At 33.2% G+C, this 15,046-nt stretch overlaps 1 protein-coding gene across 7 annotated transcripts in view; it reads right to left on the bottom strand.

The window, feature by feature from the left end:
* Positions 1-2,515: 2,515 nt before the first annotated feature.
* Not1 (CCR4-NOT transcription complex subunit 1) overlaps positions 2,516-15,046 on the bottom strand; it is a 177,008-nt gene continuing 164,477 nt past the window's right edge. For 6 of the 7 annotated variants that reach the window (XM_069845568.1, XM_069845567.1, XM_069845569.1 and 3 more), the window contains 2 exons: positions 11,141-11,275; positions 2,516-3,004 (listed from right to left, as the gene is read on the bottom strand). In XM_069845568.1, the coding sequence (XP_069701669.1) occupies positions 2,926-3,004; positions 11,141-11,275 (214 nt within the window). In that variant the 3' untranslated portion in view covers positions 2,516-2,925. Of the gene's footprint in view, positions 3,005-9,303; positions 9,558-11,140; positions 11,276-15,046 lie in introns of those variants that run through there. The other variant, XM_069845570.1, reaches the window with a different exon arrangement.

Here is a 15,046-nt window from a genome sequence, read left to right as displayed (position 1 = left end):
TGTAACATAAAAGTACGAACTTACACCTTAAACCTTAGTACGTCAAATATGTGACAATCCTTAGTTAAACAGTCTATTTCTTCAGTTGAGAATTCAATTTGGAACTCTGTGAAATGTTTTGATTCAAAATAAATTATTCAAGTCACAAAGTGGGCCAGAAGAGTTCGTTACCGAAATCACTTAGAGAATTCAAAATTATGATCTCCATGAATAAGGTACATGATTCCAAGAATTAGTCACATACTCTCAAGATCAGGAAAGATTGCCCTAGACTCCGGAGATTCATTGCTGCCCTCACATAAGCCCGCCATCGGTCCCTATCCTGAGCAAGATTAATCCAGTCCCTAGCATCATATCCCAACTCCCTCAAATCCATTTTAATATTATCCTCCCATCTACGTCTCGGCCTCCCCAAACACTTAAACTCACACTCTAAACTCCAAGGCCCAGTTTCATAAATAAGGTTAATCTAAAGATTATGTTAAACCTAACCGTGAGTATAACTCAACATGCTGTATTGCAGAGTCTCGGTTAAGTTAAACCGCACTGGAATACGATTGGCATTATTGCTAGGAAAGGAAAGAAAAGAAAATGATCGCAACTGTTTAATTATATTATTGATTTAAACTAGCCGACGCTCGTGGAGAATCTTCATTAAGAAACATCTTTGTCTTCGATATCAGAGAGAGTATCATAAAAAACCTAAAGAGAACCAATACCACGTACTTCAGTATGCTTGTCAGACTTAACCTCAAATAGTTTCATAACGCTGGCTAACAACGTTATACTTCCAAACACAGTGCAAACTAAACCTTCCATGACCATCTGCGATGTAACTCCATACAGAATCAACTGAATAATGAAGTAATAATATTAGTGTGCGTATTTTGTGTGTTATCTTGAATATTTAAGAAATAGAATTCAGTCAAAGAATATAATTATTTTTATGAGTCTAGTAAAATTAGGTAAAATTATTAGTGTTTATAAATCAAGCCCCATAGTAAATATTACCAGAAGACTGTCTGCCACACACAGTACAATGCTCAATAAGTTTATGGTAGATTTATGGACACCTTCGAAATCTTCTATCGTTTTCTGTATGCCTACTACCAGAGAAAAAATAGCGCAGTGCAACTTGTAACTGATGCAGAGATTCAACAGAATGTTTTCAAAAATAAAAAATAAATCATTTACCTTTTCAAATAATCTTTAAATTTAAACCCCAAAACATATTTTTGCACTTTCTCATTTTTCTGTTGCATGTTGTATCCGAGTTTCAATTTTTCGAAACATTGTTTGGACTACAAGCCTAATTCTGAAGGACTGTCCACTTCGAAAATATCTGTTTTAAAACTTATGTTTATTTATGAATATTTCAAAGTGATGCACTCTATTTCGAAAAATTAACCGCCATCTTGCACTGTTGAGCCTTGAACTGCAATTTAAACGGCAGAGAACTGCCGATCAAGTTAAACTCAAGTTAACTCAAGATTAACTGGTAGTTAAGGTTTATAATATGAAGTGGAATGAAAAACTTCAGTTTAAACTGAACGTAAGGTTTAAATGGCATATAGAATACCAGGCCTTAAACATCTTGATAAACTCCTATGGTGAACCTTTTGCTAAACAGATTTCCAAAAATGCATTCTTCCATAAAGAAAGCCACGATATGCCATTATGCCTCTGGAAAAAGTTTACTGGCTACTTCTTCTTATAAAATTTTTTTGTGCGCCGGTTTCTCTGCAAGTCTGTGAAACTTCAATGGTAAAAGTTTACTGGCTGCTTCTCATTATAAAGTTTCTTCGTGGGCAGGTTTCTCTGCAAATCTGTGAACTTCAGTGGTTTCAAATGTTTCAAGGAAATGGACTTCAGATCACTAACTTGCAGAAGGAATGGAGCTCAGCTACAAGAAGGGAACAGGATGGCATACAAAGAGGCTTTGCTCTGAAAGCAAAACAGGATCATGAAGATAATGGGAAAAATAGTTCTAGATGACCATTAATAATACAAAATGTTCTGATTTGCATACATAAAACCAAAATATTATTTTACATAATTATACAGAAACATCTGATTCTTTCTGTGCTTTCACCTTATACCACAAAATGCTAGTCTTTGTCTAGTAACTGAAAAATACATATAGAATACTTGCATACATTACAAAGGTTGGAAACCAATGTTCTTATATTATTCACATATTTGAAATTTGTTCCCAAATATAACTACAAACTCTAATTACAAAACATAATTGTCAAGAAAACTCAAATACTTTTTTAAATAAACATGAGAATTCACGTCCTCTTTTCGCTTTAAACTTTGTGTATAATAAGCATAGGAGATCCAGTCAATACAAGAGAAAATAATCTATCTGTAAATTATGGACACTATAGCTATAGCAACTATTTCATTTCTTTTAATGAAAAACCACTTCTATTTAATGTACCATATTATAGTCATTAAAACAACTTCTATATTATAATTTCTGGGGGGGGGGGGGAAACTGGTATGGCAAGTTGCATGGGAAAGAAAAAAAAGTGTTGTGTTGCCATGGCGTGGGCTCATAAAATTAAAGTACAATTTCCAAACATACCATAAGAAGAAACAAAAGTTTGTACATTATAATCGCAAAATAGTGGAGCTCAGCGATGAGCTCCCAAATCACATTTCGACAGTATATTCAATCCACTCTGCAATTACTCTCGTTTTTTCGATTTATATATGAAAAACAAACTTAATGACTATTTATGTAACTACAACTTCTCATCACAATCTTTAAAAATCAGACATAAAAATCAAACTATGAATACAAAAAATATAGTTAAGTGTTCTTCCTCTTTAGACTAGACTCACTATCATTTTGCTATTTACAACATACTGAAAATCAAATCATTTGTATAAATTACTGCTTTGTATAACATTTGTGATTTATTCCGTCAGTTCATTCTCCTGTTGTGGCTGCACCTGCTTCTGGACCATGCAGGATCGAGCCACTGACTCGAACAATCTAAAATCAGAAATGGATATATATATTACATCAAACCAGTTCAAATTGTAGTTAATTTTCATATCACCAACCAAATTCTGAGTGACAATGGGAGATGACTGCATTAATTTTAAGAGATTACTATTCTTGCCGGAAAACAAGTCTGGTGTCATAACAGTACTTAAAAGTGCTTCTAAACTGAAGAGATTATTCAGTGTCAAAATTCAACATGGGTGAAAAATGATCGACCACAAATTTTGCCTCTACCAGGGCCAGAGTCTTTCACATGCTGTAATCTATGATGCAAGCCTTCCAGCTTTGTTTACCTTATGGAAGAAGCCATGGTAAGGATTTCATCACCCTTTAAAGTCCATTGCCTTCAGCTGGGTTTGAAACAGTGAACCTCCAACCTAATGGTAGCTGCTAGACCACTGATGACGACAGTTTGGTGTAATTTAAATAGATGAGAGAAAGACTTACACGTTATGCTAATGTTCATCAGACTTTGCTCCATGGGCGTCTATTTAATAGTTACAATTTTCTAACATCTTAATAAGAAAAAGTTCAACAACATTGATTAATAAAAGTTCATAAACATTAATTAACAACCCTTCAATTTGAAGATTCCTTAGTTCGGGAATAGTGTGTTTTAGATGATGTGTGTTTCGGAGAAGCAGGATGACAGAAGTGTCCTCATTAGCCAGTCATTCTGTATACCAAACACAATTGCTGAGAATGTGCATACCATTTTTGGTAGAAACACAACTGTAAAAGTGAAAAAATGACAGGATCAGCTGGGGTAGCTAATGGTGTGACACTTCTAACACTTTCCAATTAAAAATCAAATCATTAATTGTAAGTCAGCTAAAGTTGCTAAACATAGTGCCTGTAAATGGAGTTATGTTTGTAAATGATTTTTCATTTCATTTATTATATTCCATAGATTTTAAATTAGCATTGGAGTTTTTAAGATGTTGAACATGTCAAGAGTTGTACAATCTTTTTTTTTTTTTTTTTGTTAACTAATGGTCAGTTCTTGGCAATAAAACTATTAACTCTCTTGCTCTCCAATATTTCTCACACACAGTGCGTTTAGAGGAAAGGAAATGTAATTTTCCTACAAGCATATTCACACATAAATTAAAATAAAATAATGTGCCTGTTTCATAATTAAATGAGCAAAATATGAGATGACTTGTGACAAAAACAGGACTTGCTCGTATTTACTACAGAATGGAATACAAATAACAGTAGGGTAAGTGTAGGACAGGATCAGATGGTTTCTGTATATAGTAAACTTCTAATATTACATATTTAGAGGAGAAGAAACACGAGAAGAAACTGCCTACTGGATGATGAACTGGAAGGAATAGTGAATGGGAGAAAAGTTTGAGGCAGAAGATATCAGATGATAAAAAACATTAAGATACATGGAACATATGTGGAGACTATGAGAAAGGTGGAAAATAGGAAAGATTGGAGAATGCTGATTTGCAGTGAAAGATCTGCCCTTAGGCAGAAAACTATGAATGAATGAATCCGTGAGTACGTTTATGAATCTCCTGCCTTTAAAATGCCATGTATTTCATGTAACCAATATAGCCAGTCATTACCAAGCGTGTTTGCTATTTCTGAATGATGTTGAAATGTTATTTCCCTGCAAAAGGTTATAAACAATGTCTCTTACTTCTCGCGAATATGGAAATCTTTACTTTGTTGAAGCTCTCAACTGGTTTGTTAGAATTTTTCCCATCTCATACTTAGATCTGTCTTCCTTCCTCAATTCAGAAGATTTGGAAACAAATTAAATCTGTTAATAAATTAAGCAGCAAACTTGCAAGAGATGGTGTTCACTGTCTGAAAATAGAAGTGTCGACAACCCTGTCCTAAGAAGTATCTTTTCTTATAGGCTACAGTAATTCTAAATGTTGACATAGAGGAATGCCACCAGTAAGTGAAGCTATGCAAAACACGAAATTTAACCTTGGCAAGCTGGGAGAGGTCCATTTTATATCCCATTTCACATTTTTCTTTAGATCTTGAAAACAAGTGAAGAAATATGGCTGGTTCCTTCTATAGCTAAATATTTAGATTTTCTTTATTCAATGTTAAAAAATAATTACAATTATACAAATATAAATACAAAATTACCTAACATTCCAATGGTTGGGTTTGGAGATAGATACATTTATATGGATTATATACATAAATATATACATACAGTATATATTTAAAAATATATTTCGAACTTTTGTGTCTAAAGGGGCTATTAAGATTTGTGCAATTTAAAAAAAATCAAAATGTTGTAACAGGATTTCGTTACAAAATAAAATATAAAATTTTGTACAAAGCTATTCCACAGATGGCGAGTTGTTATATTTGTGTGGACAGACAGACTTGCTGTCATTAATAGGTAGTTTTATGCAGTTTACTATTGCATACACAATTCAAAGAAAATAACGTGGGGTATAATATGTACCTCATACCCACTTAGCTTACAGCATGTGCATTTCAGGTTAGCCTGCGGAGGATTAAGAAAGAGGATAGAATAATACAAAGTATGAATAACATAAGCATTAGTGTAATATGTAGCTATTTGGCGATGTATGCAATGGATGGGAAAAGGAACTGGCCATACTACCCCATTATCTCCTGGCTTGGTTGCCTCATAAGTAATGCCTTGTTGGTATCATTTGTGAGGCTGAGACCTGTCTTCGGACAGTTGACTAAACAACAACTGATAAACATCTCATCAATGCTCGTCTCTCTCTCTCTCTCTCTCTCTCATCTATTTCCCTCATGGTGAACCTCTATCTTTACATATTATTGTTAAATCATTTAGTATGTGTTTTAAAAACTTTACAAAAAGTTGTGTGTGATTCTGGAAGTTATTTGTTCAGGGAGGGGGGAAGAGGAGAGGAACAATGCCTGTAACATTCGATATTACGACCTTTAGTAAAATGGAATAAATAGGAATGTCTTAAACTTACTCCATTTTCTATCTATTTATTACCTATTTAACTGATCTTATAACATCAGTGAGGGAAGTGAGACGGTATGGAATACCACCACTGATTTCTATGGCCAGAAAACATATAGTTAGTGAAAAATGACATATTGTCACTGAAAAAATGTGATCGTAAAAATTAGTTTATACATTTCTTCACAACAGAGTACTATCTGTTTGCTTCGTAAATCTAAACCATAGCCTTCTGGAACTGTATTCAGTGTGTATTTAGACATGCTTATTTGATAAGCTCAACCCCTGGAATGTTTACAATGGTAGTATTTCAAATATAGAAGGTTGTGGTCTGTATCTTGTGGTGGTCATTGTTGCCAATTTAGTGACTGTCATTTTTTTGTTGCACTTTTTATTAATAATTAAGTAAGGCACTTTGAAGCTTTAATATTGTAAAGGACATTGTAAAATAATCTAGTAAATAACTGAAGTAACTTGAAATTATTTTATTAAGAAATTTAATGTGTTGTGTAAACTTCAAAGATTCGCGTTACTGACTGCATGAAACAATTTATTGTATATATCATTTATGTCTATGTTGTAAGGGAGGGGGTATGCCTTTTTTTAAATCGAGGTATGCCAGAGGAAAATCTTGGGGTAGCATACCGCCTCTGGTTTTTTCCCCACTTCCCTCACTGCATAACATGTAGTAAAGAGATAATATTTTAAGCGTTACGAGAAGGCACTACCTAATACATTTTTAGGAGTTTATAAGCACACAATTTAAAATAAAAAGTGTGATGAAAATACACTAAATATCTTAAACTTTCTAAATTGGATATTGTACTATGATTATTACCTATTATACTGATGCATTTCTTATTTGTCTCTATTTCATATATGTATTTTTCTGAAATTTTTTTCTGATCTATATGATCATCTGTTAAGACGGATGTATTAATATATAATAACTTTCATGGTAAACAGTAATATCAGGAAAAATGTAATGAACCTGTTGTTTACATCTTACACAAAAAAGTGGCAGGGGATTCATGGGATACCTATAATTGCGTGAAACGTTTACGTTCTCAGTTCGGTGTTATTGCGATATTTAGACTTTTAAGGAACTGGTTCTTAGTTATAAGGATTCTGAATATGATTGACAATGAAATAAATTTAACGTAATTAATGGTGTTGTATTACTGATGATTATTTTTACTTTATTTCTTTATTTAATATATACCATATATCTGTACAAGTACTTACAATGAAATTACTGTGTTTCATCTGAATGATTCATTGCTAAGCAAGTGACATTGGAAGTGTCACATTCATTCCCATTGCTTATCAACTGACGTCAGATGTTGAAATTTTCGTAATATTTTAATCATTTGAAACTCGAGCATAAATGTTTCACGTTAAAAGTAAATAGCAATTTTTGTGAACTAATAAGGAACAGACTTTCATAGTTAGAATATAATAATAATAAAAATAATAAAAAGCAATATTCAATTTCATCCTGCATATCCAAGATCATCAAATGTATAATACTTCAACAACTTGAATGTTAACGAAATTAAAATAAGCCATTGAACAATACAGTAATTGTTGAACTTCGAATTTCTAAGCTTGTCTTGATCACAGTTAACAAAAGGCTAACAGTTTGTCTATCTAATCACCATAAGTCAGTACTAATGTTTTATTGAACTTATCACGTGCCTATATGGGTCTATGGTAGATCACAAAAATCAAGCTTAAGTGCTTGCTCCTGAGTAACATGAGTGGAGTATCTCCGATAGACTTTCACTTGTGCTTTATATGAACATTTCGTTAAAGTGCGGAGTGTAGATTCTGGTTTCTGCATGTTACCACTTGTTTACAGACATGAAAAACATGAACACAAATTCCTATTCAGTTGAGTGGCTACCATGGAAGGAAAGAGTTTGCAATTTCAAGCAGGATTTGTAAAAATTCTAGAACACCAAATATATATTTTTTTCAACTCATAATTATCTAATGTCAAAACAATGCAATTGAAAGCAATTACCAATACAGAAATTCAGAAAGTCTCTATTTAATTTAACAAATTAACAACTTTAAAAAAAATCATAGATTAATAGCCGGTTTCTGGTACATGTCAGTTAACTCTCAGTTACTTAGCTACTCTTATAAATTTAACTGCACTGATAACTTTCATGAGTTTCCAGATTTATATTTATCAGCGCTTGTAACTAAAAGTTGAGGTAACTTCAAGTTCAGTATCTATTGTCGTCCATAGATGTCTCCACTAGTATTTTGTTAGTGATTTTTTTAGTTATTTATAGTTACTTTTGTTTGCAGAAGTTTTCAGTAGTAATATGGCTGATAGGTATACAGTGAGCTCTGTACTAGTAGGTGCAAAACTTTTTAATTAAAGAACCATGTGATAAACGATAGTGTATATGTACACTTCCAACTCAATCGTAATATGATTAAAAGAACAATAATTGTTTGTATTTGACGTGATTATCGAGGTAAATAATACTAATGGAGAGAGATCTAGATGTAACTTCTGCTTCAAAACTGCAACCGTATTCAGCTGTGGTGGCTATGGCAGCCATATTGATAAACATATTAAAATATTTTACATTCACTCATATGAATGCTTTCACTTATTACAAATGAACTTTTCAGAGCCTGAAATGCCATTGGCATTGGTAGAACACCCAAAAATAAAATATCCTAATATGTCATAGAAAGTAAAACATTTACCGTAAGTTTTGTAAACAAAGTGCCAAGTTTTGAAAACTATACAGATAATATAGTAAATTAATTTATTGCAGTCTATATTATTATTTAATATCAGTTATTATAGTTTACAAAAAAGTAAAGCAGTAGCACAGCATGTCGATATTTACTCGAATCAGTGCTAACAGCCAGGTAACTACAGGCCAAGGTATAGTTACTAGTTGAAGCACAGATAACTATAAAGATAATGATAACTGTTGTTTCGGAAACTCATTTTAAACATATAAGCATGTTAAATCATAGATAACTCTGTTTGTACGGGTAACTGTCTTTCCAGAAACCGGGCATTAGTGATCTAAAGAGGGATGGCAATAAAATTGTAGCTTTGAAGGATTGCAACACAACTATTACTTAGTAAATTGAAAGAATCATCACAGATACAGACTAAAACCAATAAAGTTAAAAATAGCGAGTAGTTACTAACTGGGATGCCAATGGGACAAGATAAAACAATCAGTACACAAATAGGATCCTGTGTTAGCCAATACTACTTTTGTTTGATTCTGGAAGTGGAACAAGAGGAAATAATGACTACCAGTCTCTTTCAAAAACATATTTAAAAAAACAAGATAAATAATGTTGACTATTCAAAACTATTTACGAATTTGTCTCATTTTTATTGATTATATTAGAGATAATACAAAATATTTTCAGTAAGATAGTCAACTAAAAGTTAATCAACCAAAAGAATCCAAATCTTTTCATTAACAAAGTCTGTACTTAAAAGGAGCTATTTCATCTCTTCTTTGCTGCACCCCCTCTCTAGTATGTACATCATATTTTCTCCAACTTCCACTCCATCTTCTTCATTGTTAGAAATGTCTGAAACTTTCAAAGCCTTTATCACTAAGATGTTTGGTTTCATTGTGAAAAATGGGAAAGCATTGCTTTAACTGCCCAAAGCATCTTTCTATCACAACTCATTACTTTTTAATGCATGCATTTTAGGATCTCTTCCAGGAGTGGTACGATTTTGGAAAGGTTTCATTAACCATAATCTCTCTCCTACAAGCAGTGAATTTGTATGTGTGACTCCAGGCCATGTGACAAAAACATTGGTGAATTGCAAGAGGCCTGAACACTTTTTTTTGTTAAGATACTCATCATCATGGATATATGTTATTTTTATTTGCACAAGAGTATAGTTCACAAATCTGATAAAAGTATAGCATTCTTGCCACACAGCTTGCACATCCTACATTACAGCAATTGTCGAAAACCTGACTCACAGATTCATTCGCCTTTCTTTCAATCCTGTCTGTAACTTGCGCAAATGAGTCACATACAATATGTAATATGGTCAACTCAGATGTCCTCACTCACTCCATTGTGAAATATAGGTTTATCAATGTAAGGCCAGAAAATAGCCTTTTTTAGAAACATTTAGGAACAGCCTCTTGTTTCATTAGACTGCCCAAGGCAGTAACTGCCAAGGCTTATACATTTTCTTTGCTCAATGTGTATAATGTTTTATAATTAAGATCATTCACCTTGCTTCTTCACGCTCAACCATCATGATAAACTGTGACTCAATGTGTTTTCTTTTCATTTCCAGTTGAAGTCTGCCTACTAAGATTACTTAACAAAATCCAATGGGTGTGGCGTTTTTTTATTGACACAAAAATCGACAGCATAACACGAGCCTACACTCAAGAAGCAGAGGTCAGCTGTGAGTCACAGATGCCATAATGCTCTTATCTGTACCAATATGAGCAATATAGCAAGTGAAGAGTATTCACTCATGTTTAAGCATACCACTCAGTCTGAATGCAACCTTTACCTACTGTTCAGTCTAATGCTCAATTTGATTGACAAAATTATAGTATAAATCAGTGATTACATACCATGCTGGCAACACTGAAATTATTTTATATAGGGAACAGCAGCCAGCACAAAACAGTTTATCAAAAACAGCACAAAGTTATCTGCTACATACTTGTCACTTAGGGTAGTCTGTACATGCATGAGTGTTAAAATGGCCAATTCTCCTTCTCTTCCTCACCACCTCAGTTAGTGAACTTTAATGTACAATCTCCAACCTTTCGTTAGTTTTTTTTCTTTTTTGACATCATTACCAGTTACGGGAAAAAGGAATGCTATTGTCATCAAATGCGTGAGTGCATAACTTTTGCTAGTACTGTACTGTATGCCAGCTGTGAGGCTGAAGAATTATAGCAACACTGCTCGCTTAAAGACCAGCAAAACTTTTATAGAAAGAAGCAAAAAGCATTCTTATACAGAACCAGAAACAAATTTCCCAAGTTCCAATTATAATTCAGTGTTTCCTGAGCACGCACAGTATGTTATAACTACAATTTAGAAAATTCAGGTGGCCCAAATTTTGTTTCTGAGTCTGTACAAAGCTGAACTACATTATAAATTACATTTATTGTACAGTGATTCTCACTTACTTCTCAATTTCTGGCGCACAATGTACAAACTCATGATTCCAGAATTTGTAAGTTGGATTTTTAATAAGCTCAATGAATGTAATGAGAAGACCCCAGGGGTGAGGCCTATTTACAATGAGTCGTTCAAGCAGTACCCTGCAACAAACAAGAAAATAATATTTAGTGCACAGCGTTTGAAAGATTACATACACAACTGTAAGACATTTTCGACTCAAACCATTAAAAAACTGCAATATTAATTTTTTTTAACAATAGATTAAAAAATAATGGAGTGCAAGACAGTGAATTATTTCATTGTCAAATGCCTAGGCATTGGACCAACAACAACATAATCACATATTGTGCATTTTTTTTAATTGTTACTACGACCTAGATGTTTATGATCTAAAAGTTAGTATTACAACATAGTAAAGGTCAAGATCAGTAAACATCTCCTCTATTTCAGGTAGAATCCTCATTATCACTAGGTACTTTGTTATGGAATCTATTCACTAATTTTTTGACGGTGAATGTAAACAAAACAAAGATTACAGTATAATCATCATAGATAGCAAAATCTATGGTGCGCAGTTTACATAGATACAGTCTCCTTTCATTTGAAAGACGATATGTTCAGCAAAGACTCTTTAATTCCAAAGCAGTGTAAATGAATGAGATATACTCAGTGCCACTTTTAAACTTTTTAGGTCATAAATATCGAGCTCTATTGATTACCATAAGGTACCACATTGCGAAAATTAAAACCAAAGTTCGGATTCCTTGTATTACAAGGTTGGCTAAGAAACAAATTGGTATTTCAGCATTTGTGATCATTCAAATTACAGAATATCATCGTCATACGTGTACAGTATATGGAAATTATTATTATCCAATGACAGGATTTGACATTGTTGTCATTTTCCTCCAACACAGGTACACATCTTCCTTTGTTGTTTCGTAGGATTTAGTTTGTTGCAAATTAGTTAAGTGTTCCTCAGTCACTGTACTTGAAGTTTTTTTCTCGCTAATCAGGTTATCAACTAAGGCAGATACAGTAGAATCCCTTTTATCCGGCACCAAAGAGACCAGATTTGTTCCAGTTACGCGATTTTGTCGGGTAATTGAATAAATAACGGTTTACAAAAAAAAAAAAAAGTTCGTATTTCACGGTGCCAAATGTTGAAACTGCAGCTATGTGAAGCTTATTTCTCTATCATTTGCGCGTAACTGGACAAACATAAAAACTGTGTTCATTTTCCTTATTAAAAAACTCTTCTTCTTCTTCTTCTTCTTCTTCTTCTATCCCTTGTGCCTTGCAGTGTCGGGTCCTCTACCCATTTTAAAACTCATCACACAACACAAATAACACACTAATTTTAGGTTCGAATATTCACTGAAAATTAAAGTTTGTGCAAACTTCCTAATGTGGCAGCAATGACAGCTCGAACATAATTAAATAAACATAAAAACTGTGTGGATTTTCTTTATTAAAACACATCACACAACACAAATAATACACTAATTTTGGGTTCGAATATTTATTGAAAACGAAAGTTCGTGGGAACTTCCTAATGTGGCAACAATGACTTAAAATTACGAATTTTTCAGGATAACGAAATAATTTTTTAGTCCCAGCCACTTTACTATTAATTTACATGTTCAGTTTAAAGAAGGCATAAGTAACAAACTATTCAGTTTAACATAATAGTAATTCATCCCGGGATGAATTACTATTATGTTATTTATTTATTTTTTTTTAAATGAAGTGCACTGGTAGCAATCTAAACATGGGGGCATGAGATAGTTACTCTGCCTGCCATTAAAAATTCACTTCACTAAATCCCCAAGGTAAAAAAAAAAAAAAAATTTAAGTAGTTTAGAACATAAACATATATTCCATTTTCTTCCTGTGCACAACAAAAGAATTTCTCTTCCCATTCTTCTACAAATATTCGTTTTGCTGCACTCTTTATGTTTAATGATTTGGAAACAGATATGCTGATCGCTAGTTACAACTACTTGGCTATCCTGGAACTTACTTACTTACAAATGGCTTTTAAGGAACTCGAAGGTTCATTGCCACCCTCACATAAGCCCGCCATCGGTCCCTATCCTGTGCAAGATTAATCCAGTCCCTATCATCATATCCCACCTCCCTCAAATCCATTTTAATATTATCCTCCCATCTACGTCTCGGCCTCCCCAAAGGTCTTTTTCCCTCCGGTCTCCCGACTAACAATCTATATGCATTCCTGGATTCGCCCATACGTGCTACATGCCCTGCCCATCGCAAACGTCTGGATTTAATGTTCCTAATTATGTCAGGTGAAGAATACAATGCGTGCAGTTCTGTATCCTGGAACTGCTCCTACAAAAGTATGATGTAAGCTGCCACTTGCCACATGAAGTGCCGACCGCTGGCCTAATGCATAATGGTTTGATAAGAAAATCTGACAAAGCATTTTACAAATACTTTTATGGTTCTCCTTGTTTATAGTCACTCTTTATGATTTAAAAGAAATAATTTAGGAGTTTATGAAAAGGCGCAGTTACTTTTATTATCTCTGCTTTTGAATGTGTGATAGGTATTATCTGACAATGTTGAAATCAAAACTGTTATTCAGCACTGCCATTCTCTCACTTGTTGTTTTTATAGAATATATTATACTGTAATAATGTGTTTGTATTTATAATAGGTGGAATTTGTAGTAATGTCAAATTTAATGAAATGAATTATAATTACTTTTTCATTTTATCAAAATTTGCGTATTTTTCAGTATTCAGGACGTTTTTTTAAAAATGGTGAATTCTTACACTTTTCAAAATGAAAACAAATTAATAAAACTCAATGAAATTGATGAGTAATATCAAACTTTAAGAACAACATTTTTTTCTGATTGGGCCTTCAGCCTATTTAAAGTCTAAAGAAACAAACAAACAAACAAACAAACAAGAACAAAAAAGAAAACTAACACGCCTGTTTTCCCTCACAATTGTCATCATTCTCCACCACTCCACTATCACCCTTCACTCTGCCAGGACCTGAGTAAAAAAAAAAAAAAAAAAAAAAAACCTAAAAAGATGAACCAGCTATACACTTGATGTTTATTAAAAATTATTAGTACAAGAAAACTTTAAAGTCATTTCCCTCAAAACATGGTCTCCTGACTTCTGTTTCTTTTCGCAAAAAATTCAATTTAATATAGAGAATAGACCCATTGCACAAACTTATTCGAATGTGTATCGTTAGAGAACAAATGGGTCAATTTCTTTTTCTCTTCTCAAAATTACCCAAAATACATTATCTTCCACCTTATTCTAGGCTGGTATTCATAGTCGACACTTTCGATTAAAGTGTCCTTTGGAAGACGCAAAGTATCACTTTTCCGTTGCACAGTCGACACTTTGGTGCAAAGGAACACTTTGGATGAAAGTGTAGTTCCGACCACACTTTGAGCCGAAAGTGGCACTTTGTATAAAAATGGCGGACGTCTTGGAAGTTGTCGATTATTAGAACGTGCGGAAGAGATGGCACAATTAGTGGACAATGTACAAATTAGAGATAGGCCTAAAGACAATCCCGTGGAATTTTATAATGATATAGAATTAAAAAAAAACGGTTCCGATTTAATAAAGAAACTTATTGAGATTGCTTATATTTTCGATGACTGGTTGACAAAAACGAATAATAGACGTTTACCAGTGCCTCCAATAATACAGTTATTGACTGCATTAAAATTCTATGCTACAGATATGTACCATACATTAATATATATAATATTATAGTTCAGGTATTTCTGTAGTAACATTCGTATATTTATAACCTCAATTCGATGAAGTGATATGTAGGTAGATATGCCTAATAACCTATTTTTTATTACTGAAACGAATTTTTTAACTTAAATAATATTAAACTAACTTCAATCT

This window comes from Periplaneta americana, chromosome 14 (genome assembly GCF_040183065.1).
Source record: "Periplaneta americana isolate PAMFEO1 chromosome 14, P.americana_PAMFEO1_priV1, whole genome shotgun sequence".
NCBI lineage: Eukaryota > Metazoa > Arthropoda > Insecta > Blattodea > Blattidae > Periplaneta > Periplaneta americana.
The sequence above is the reverse complement of the archived record's forward strand: the minus strand, read 5'-3'. Positions and strand labels throughout refer to the sequence as shown.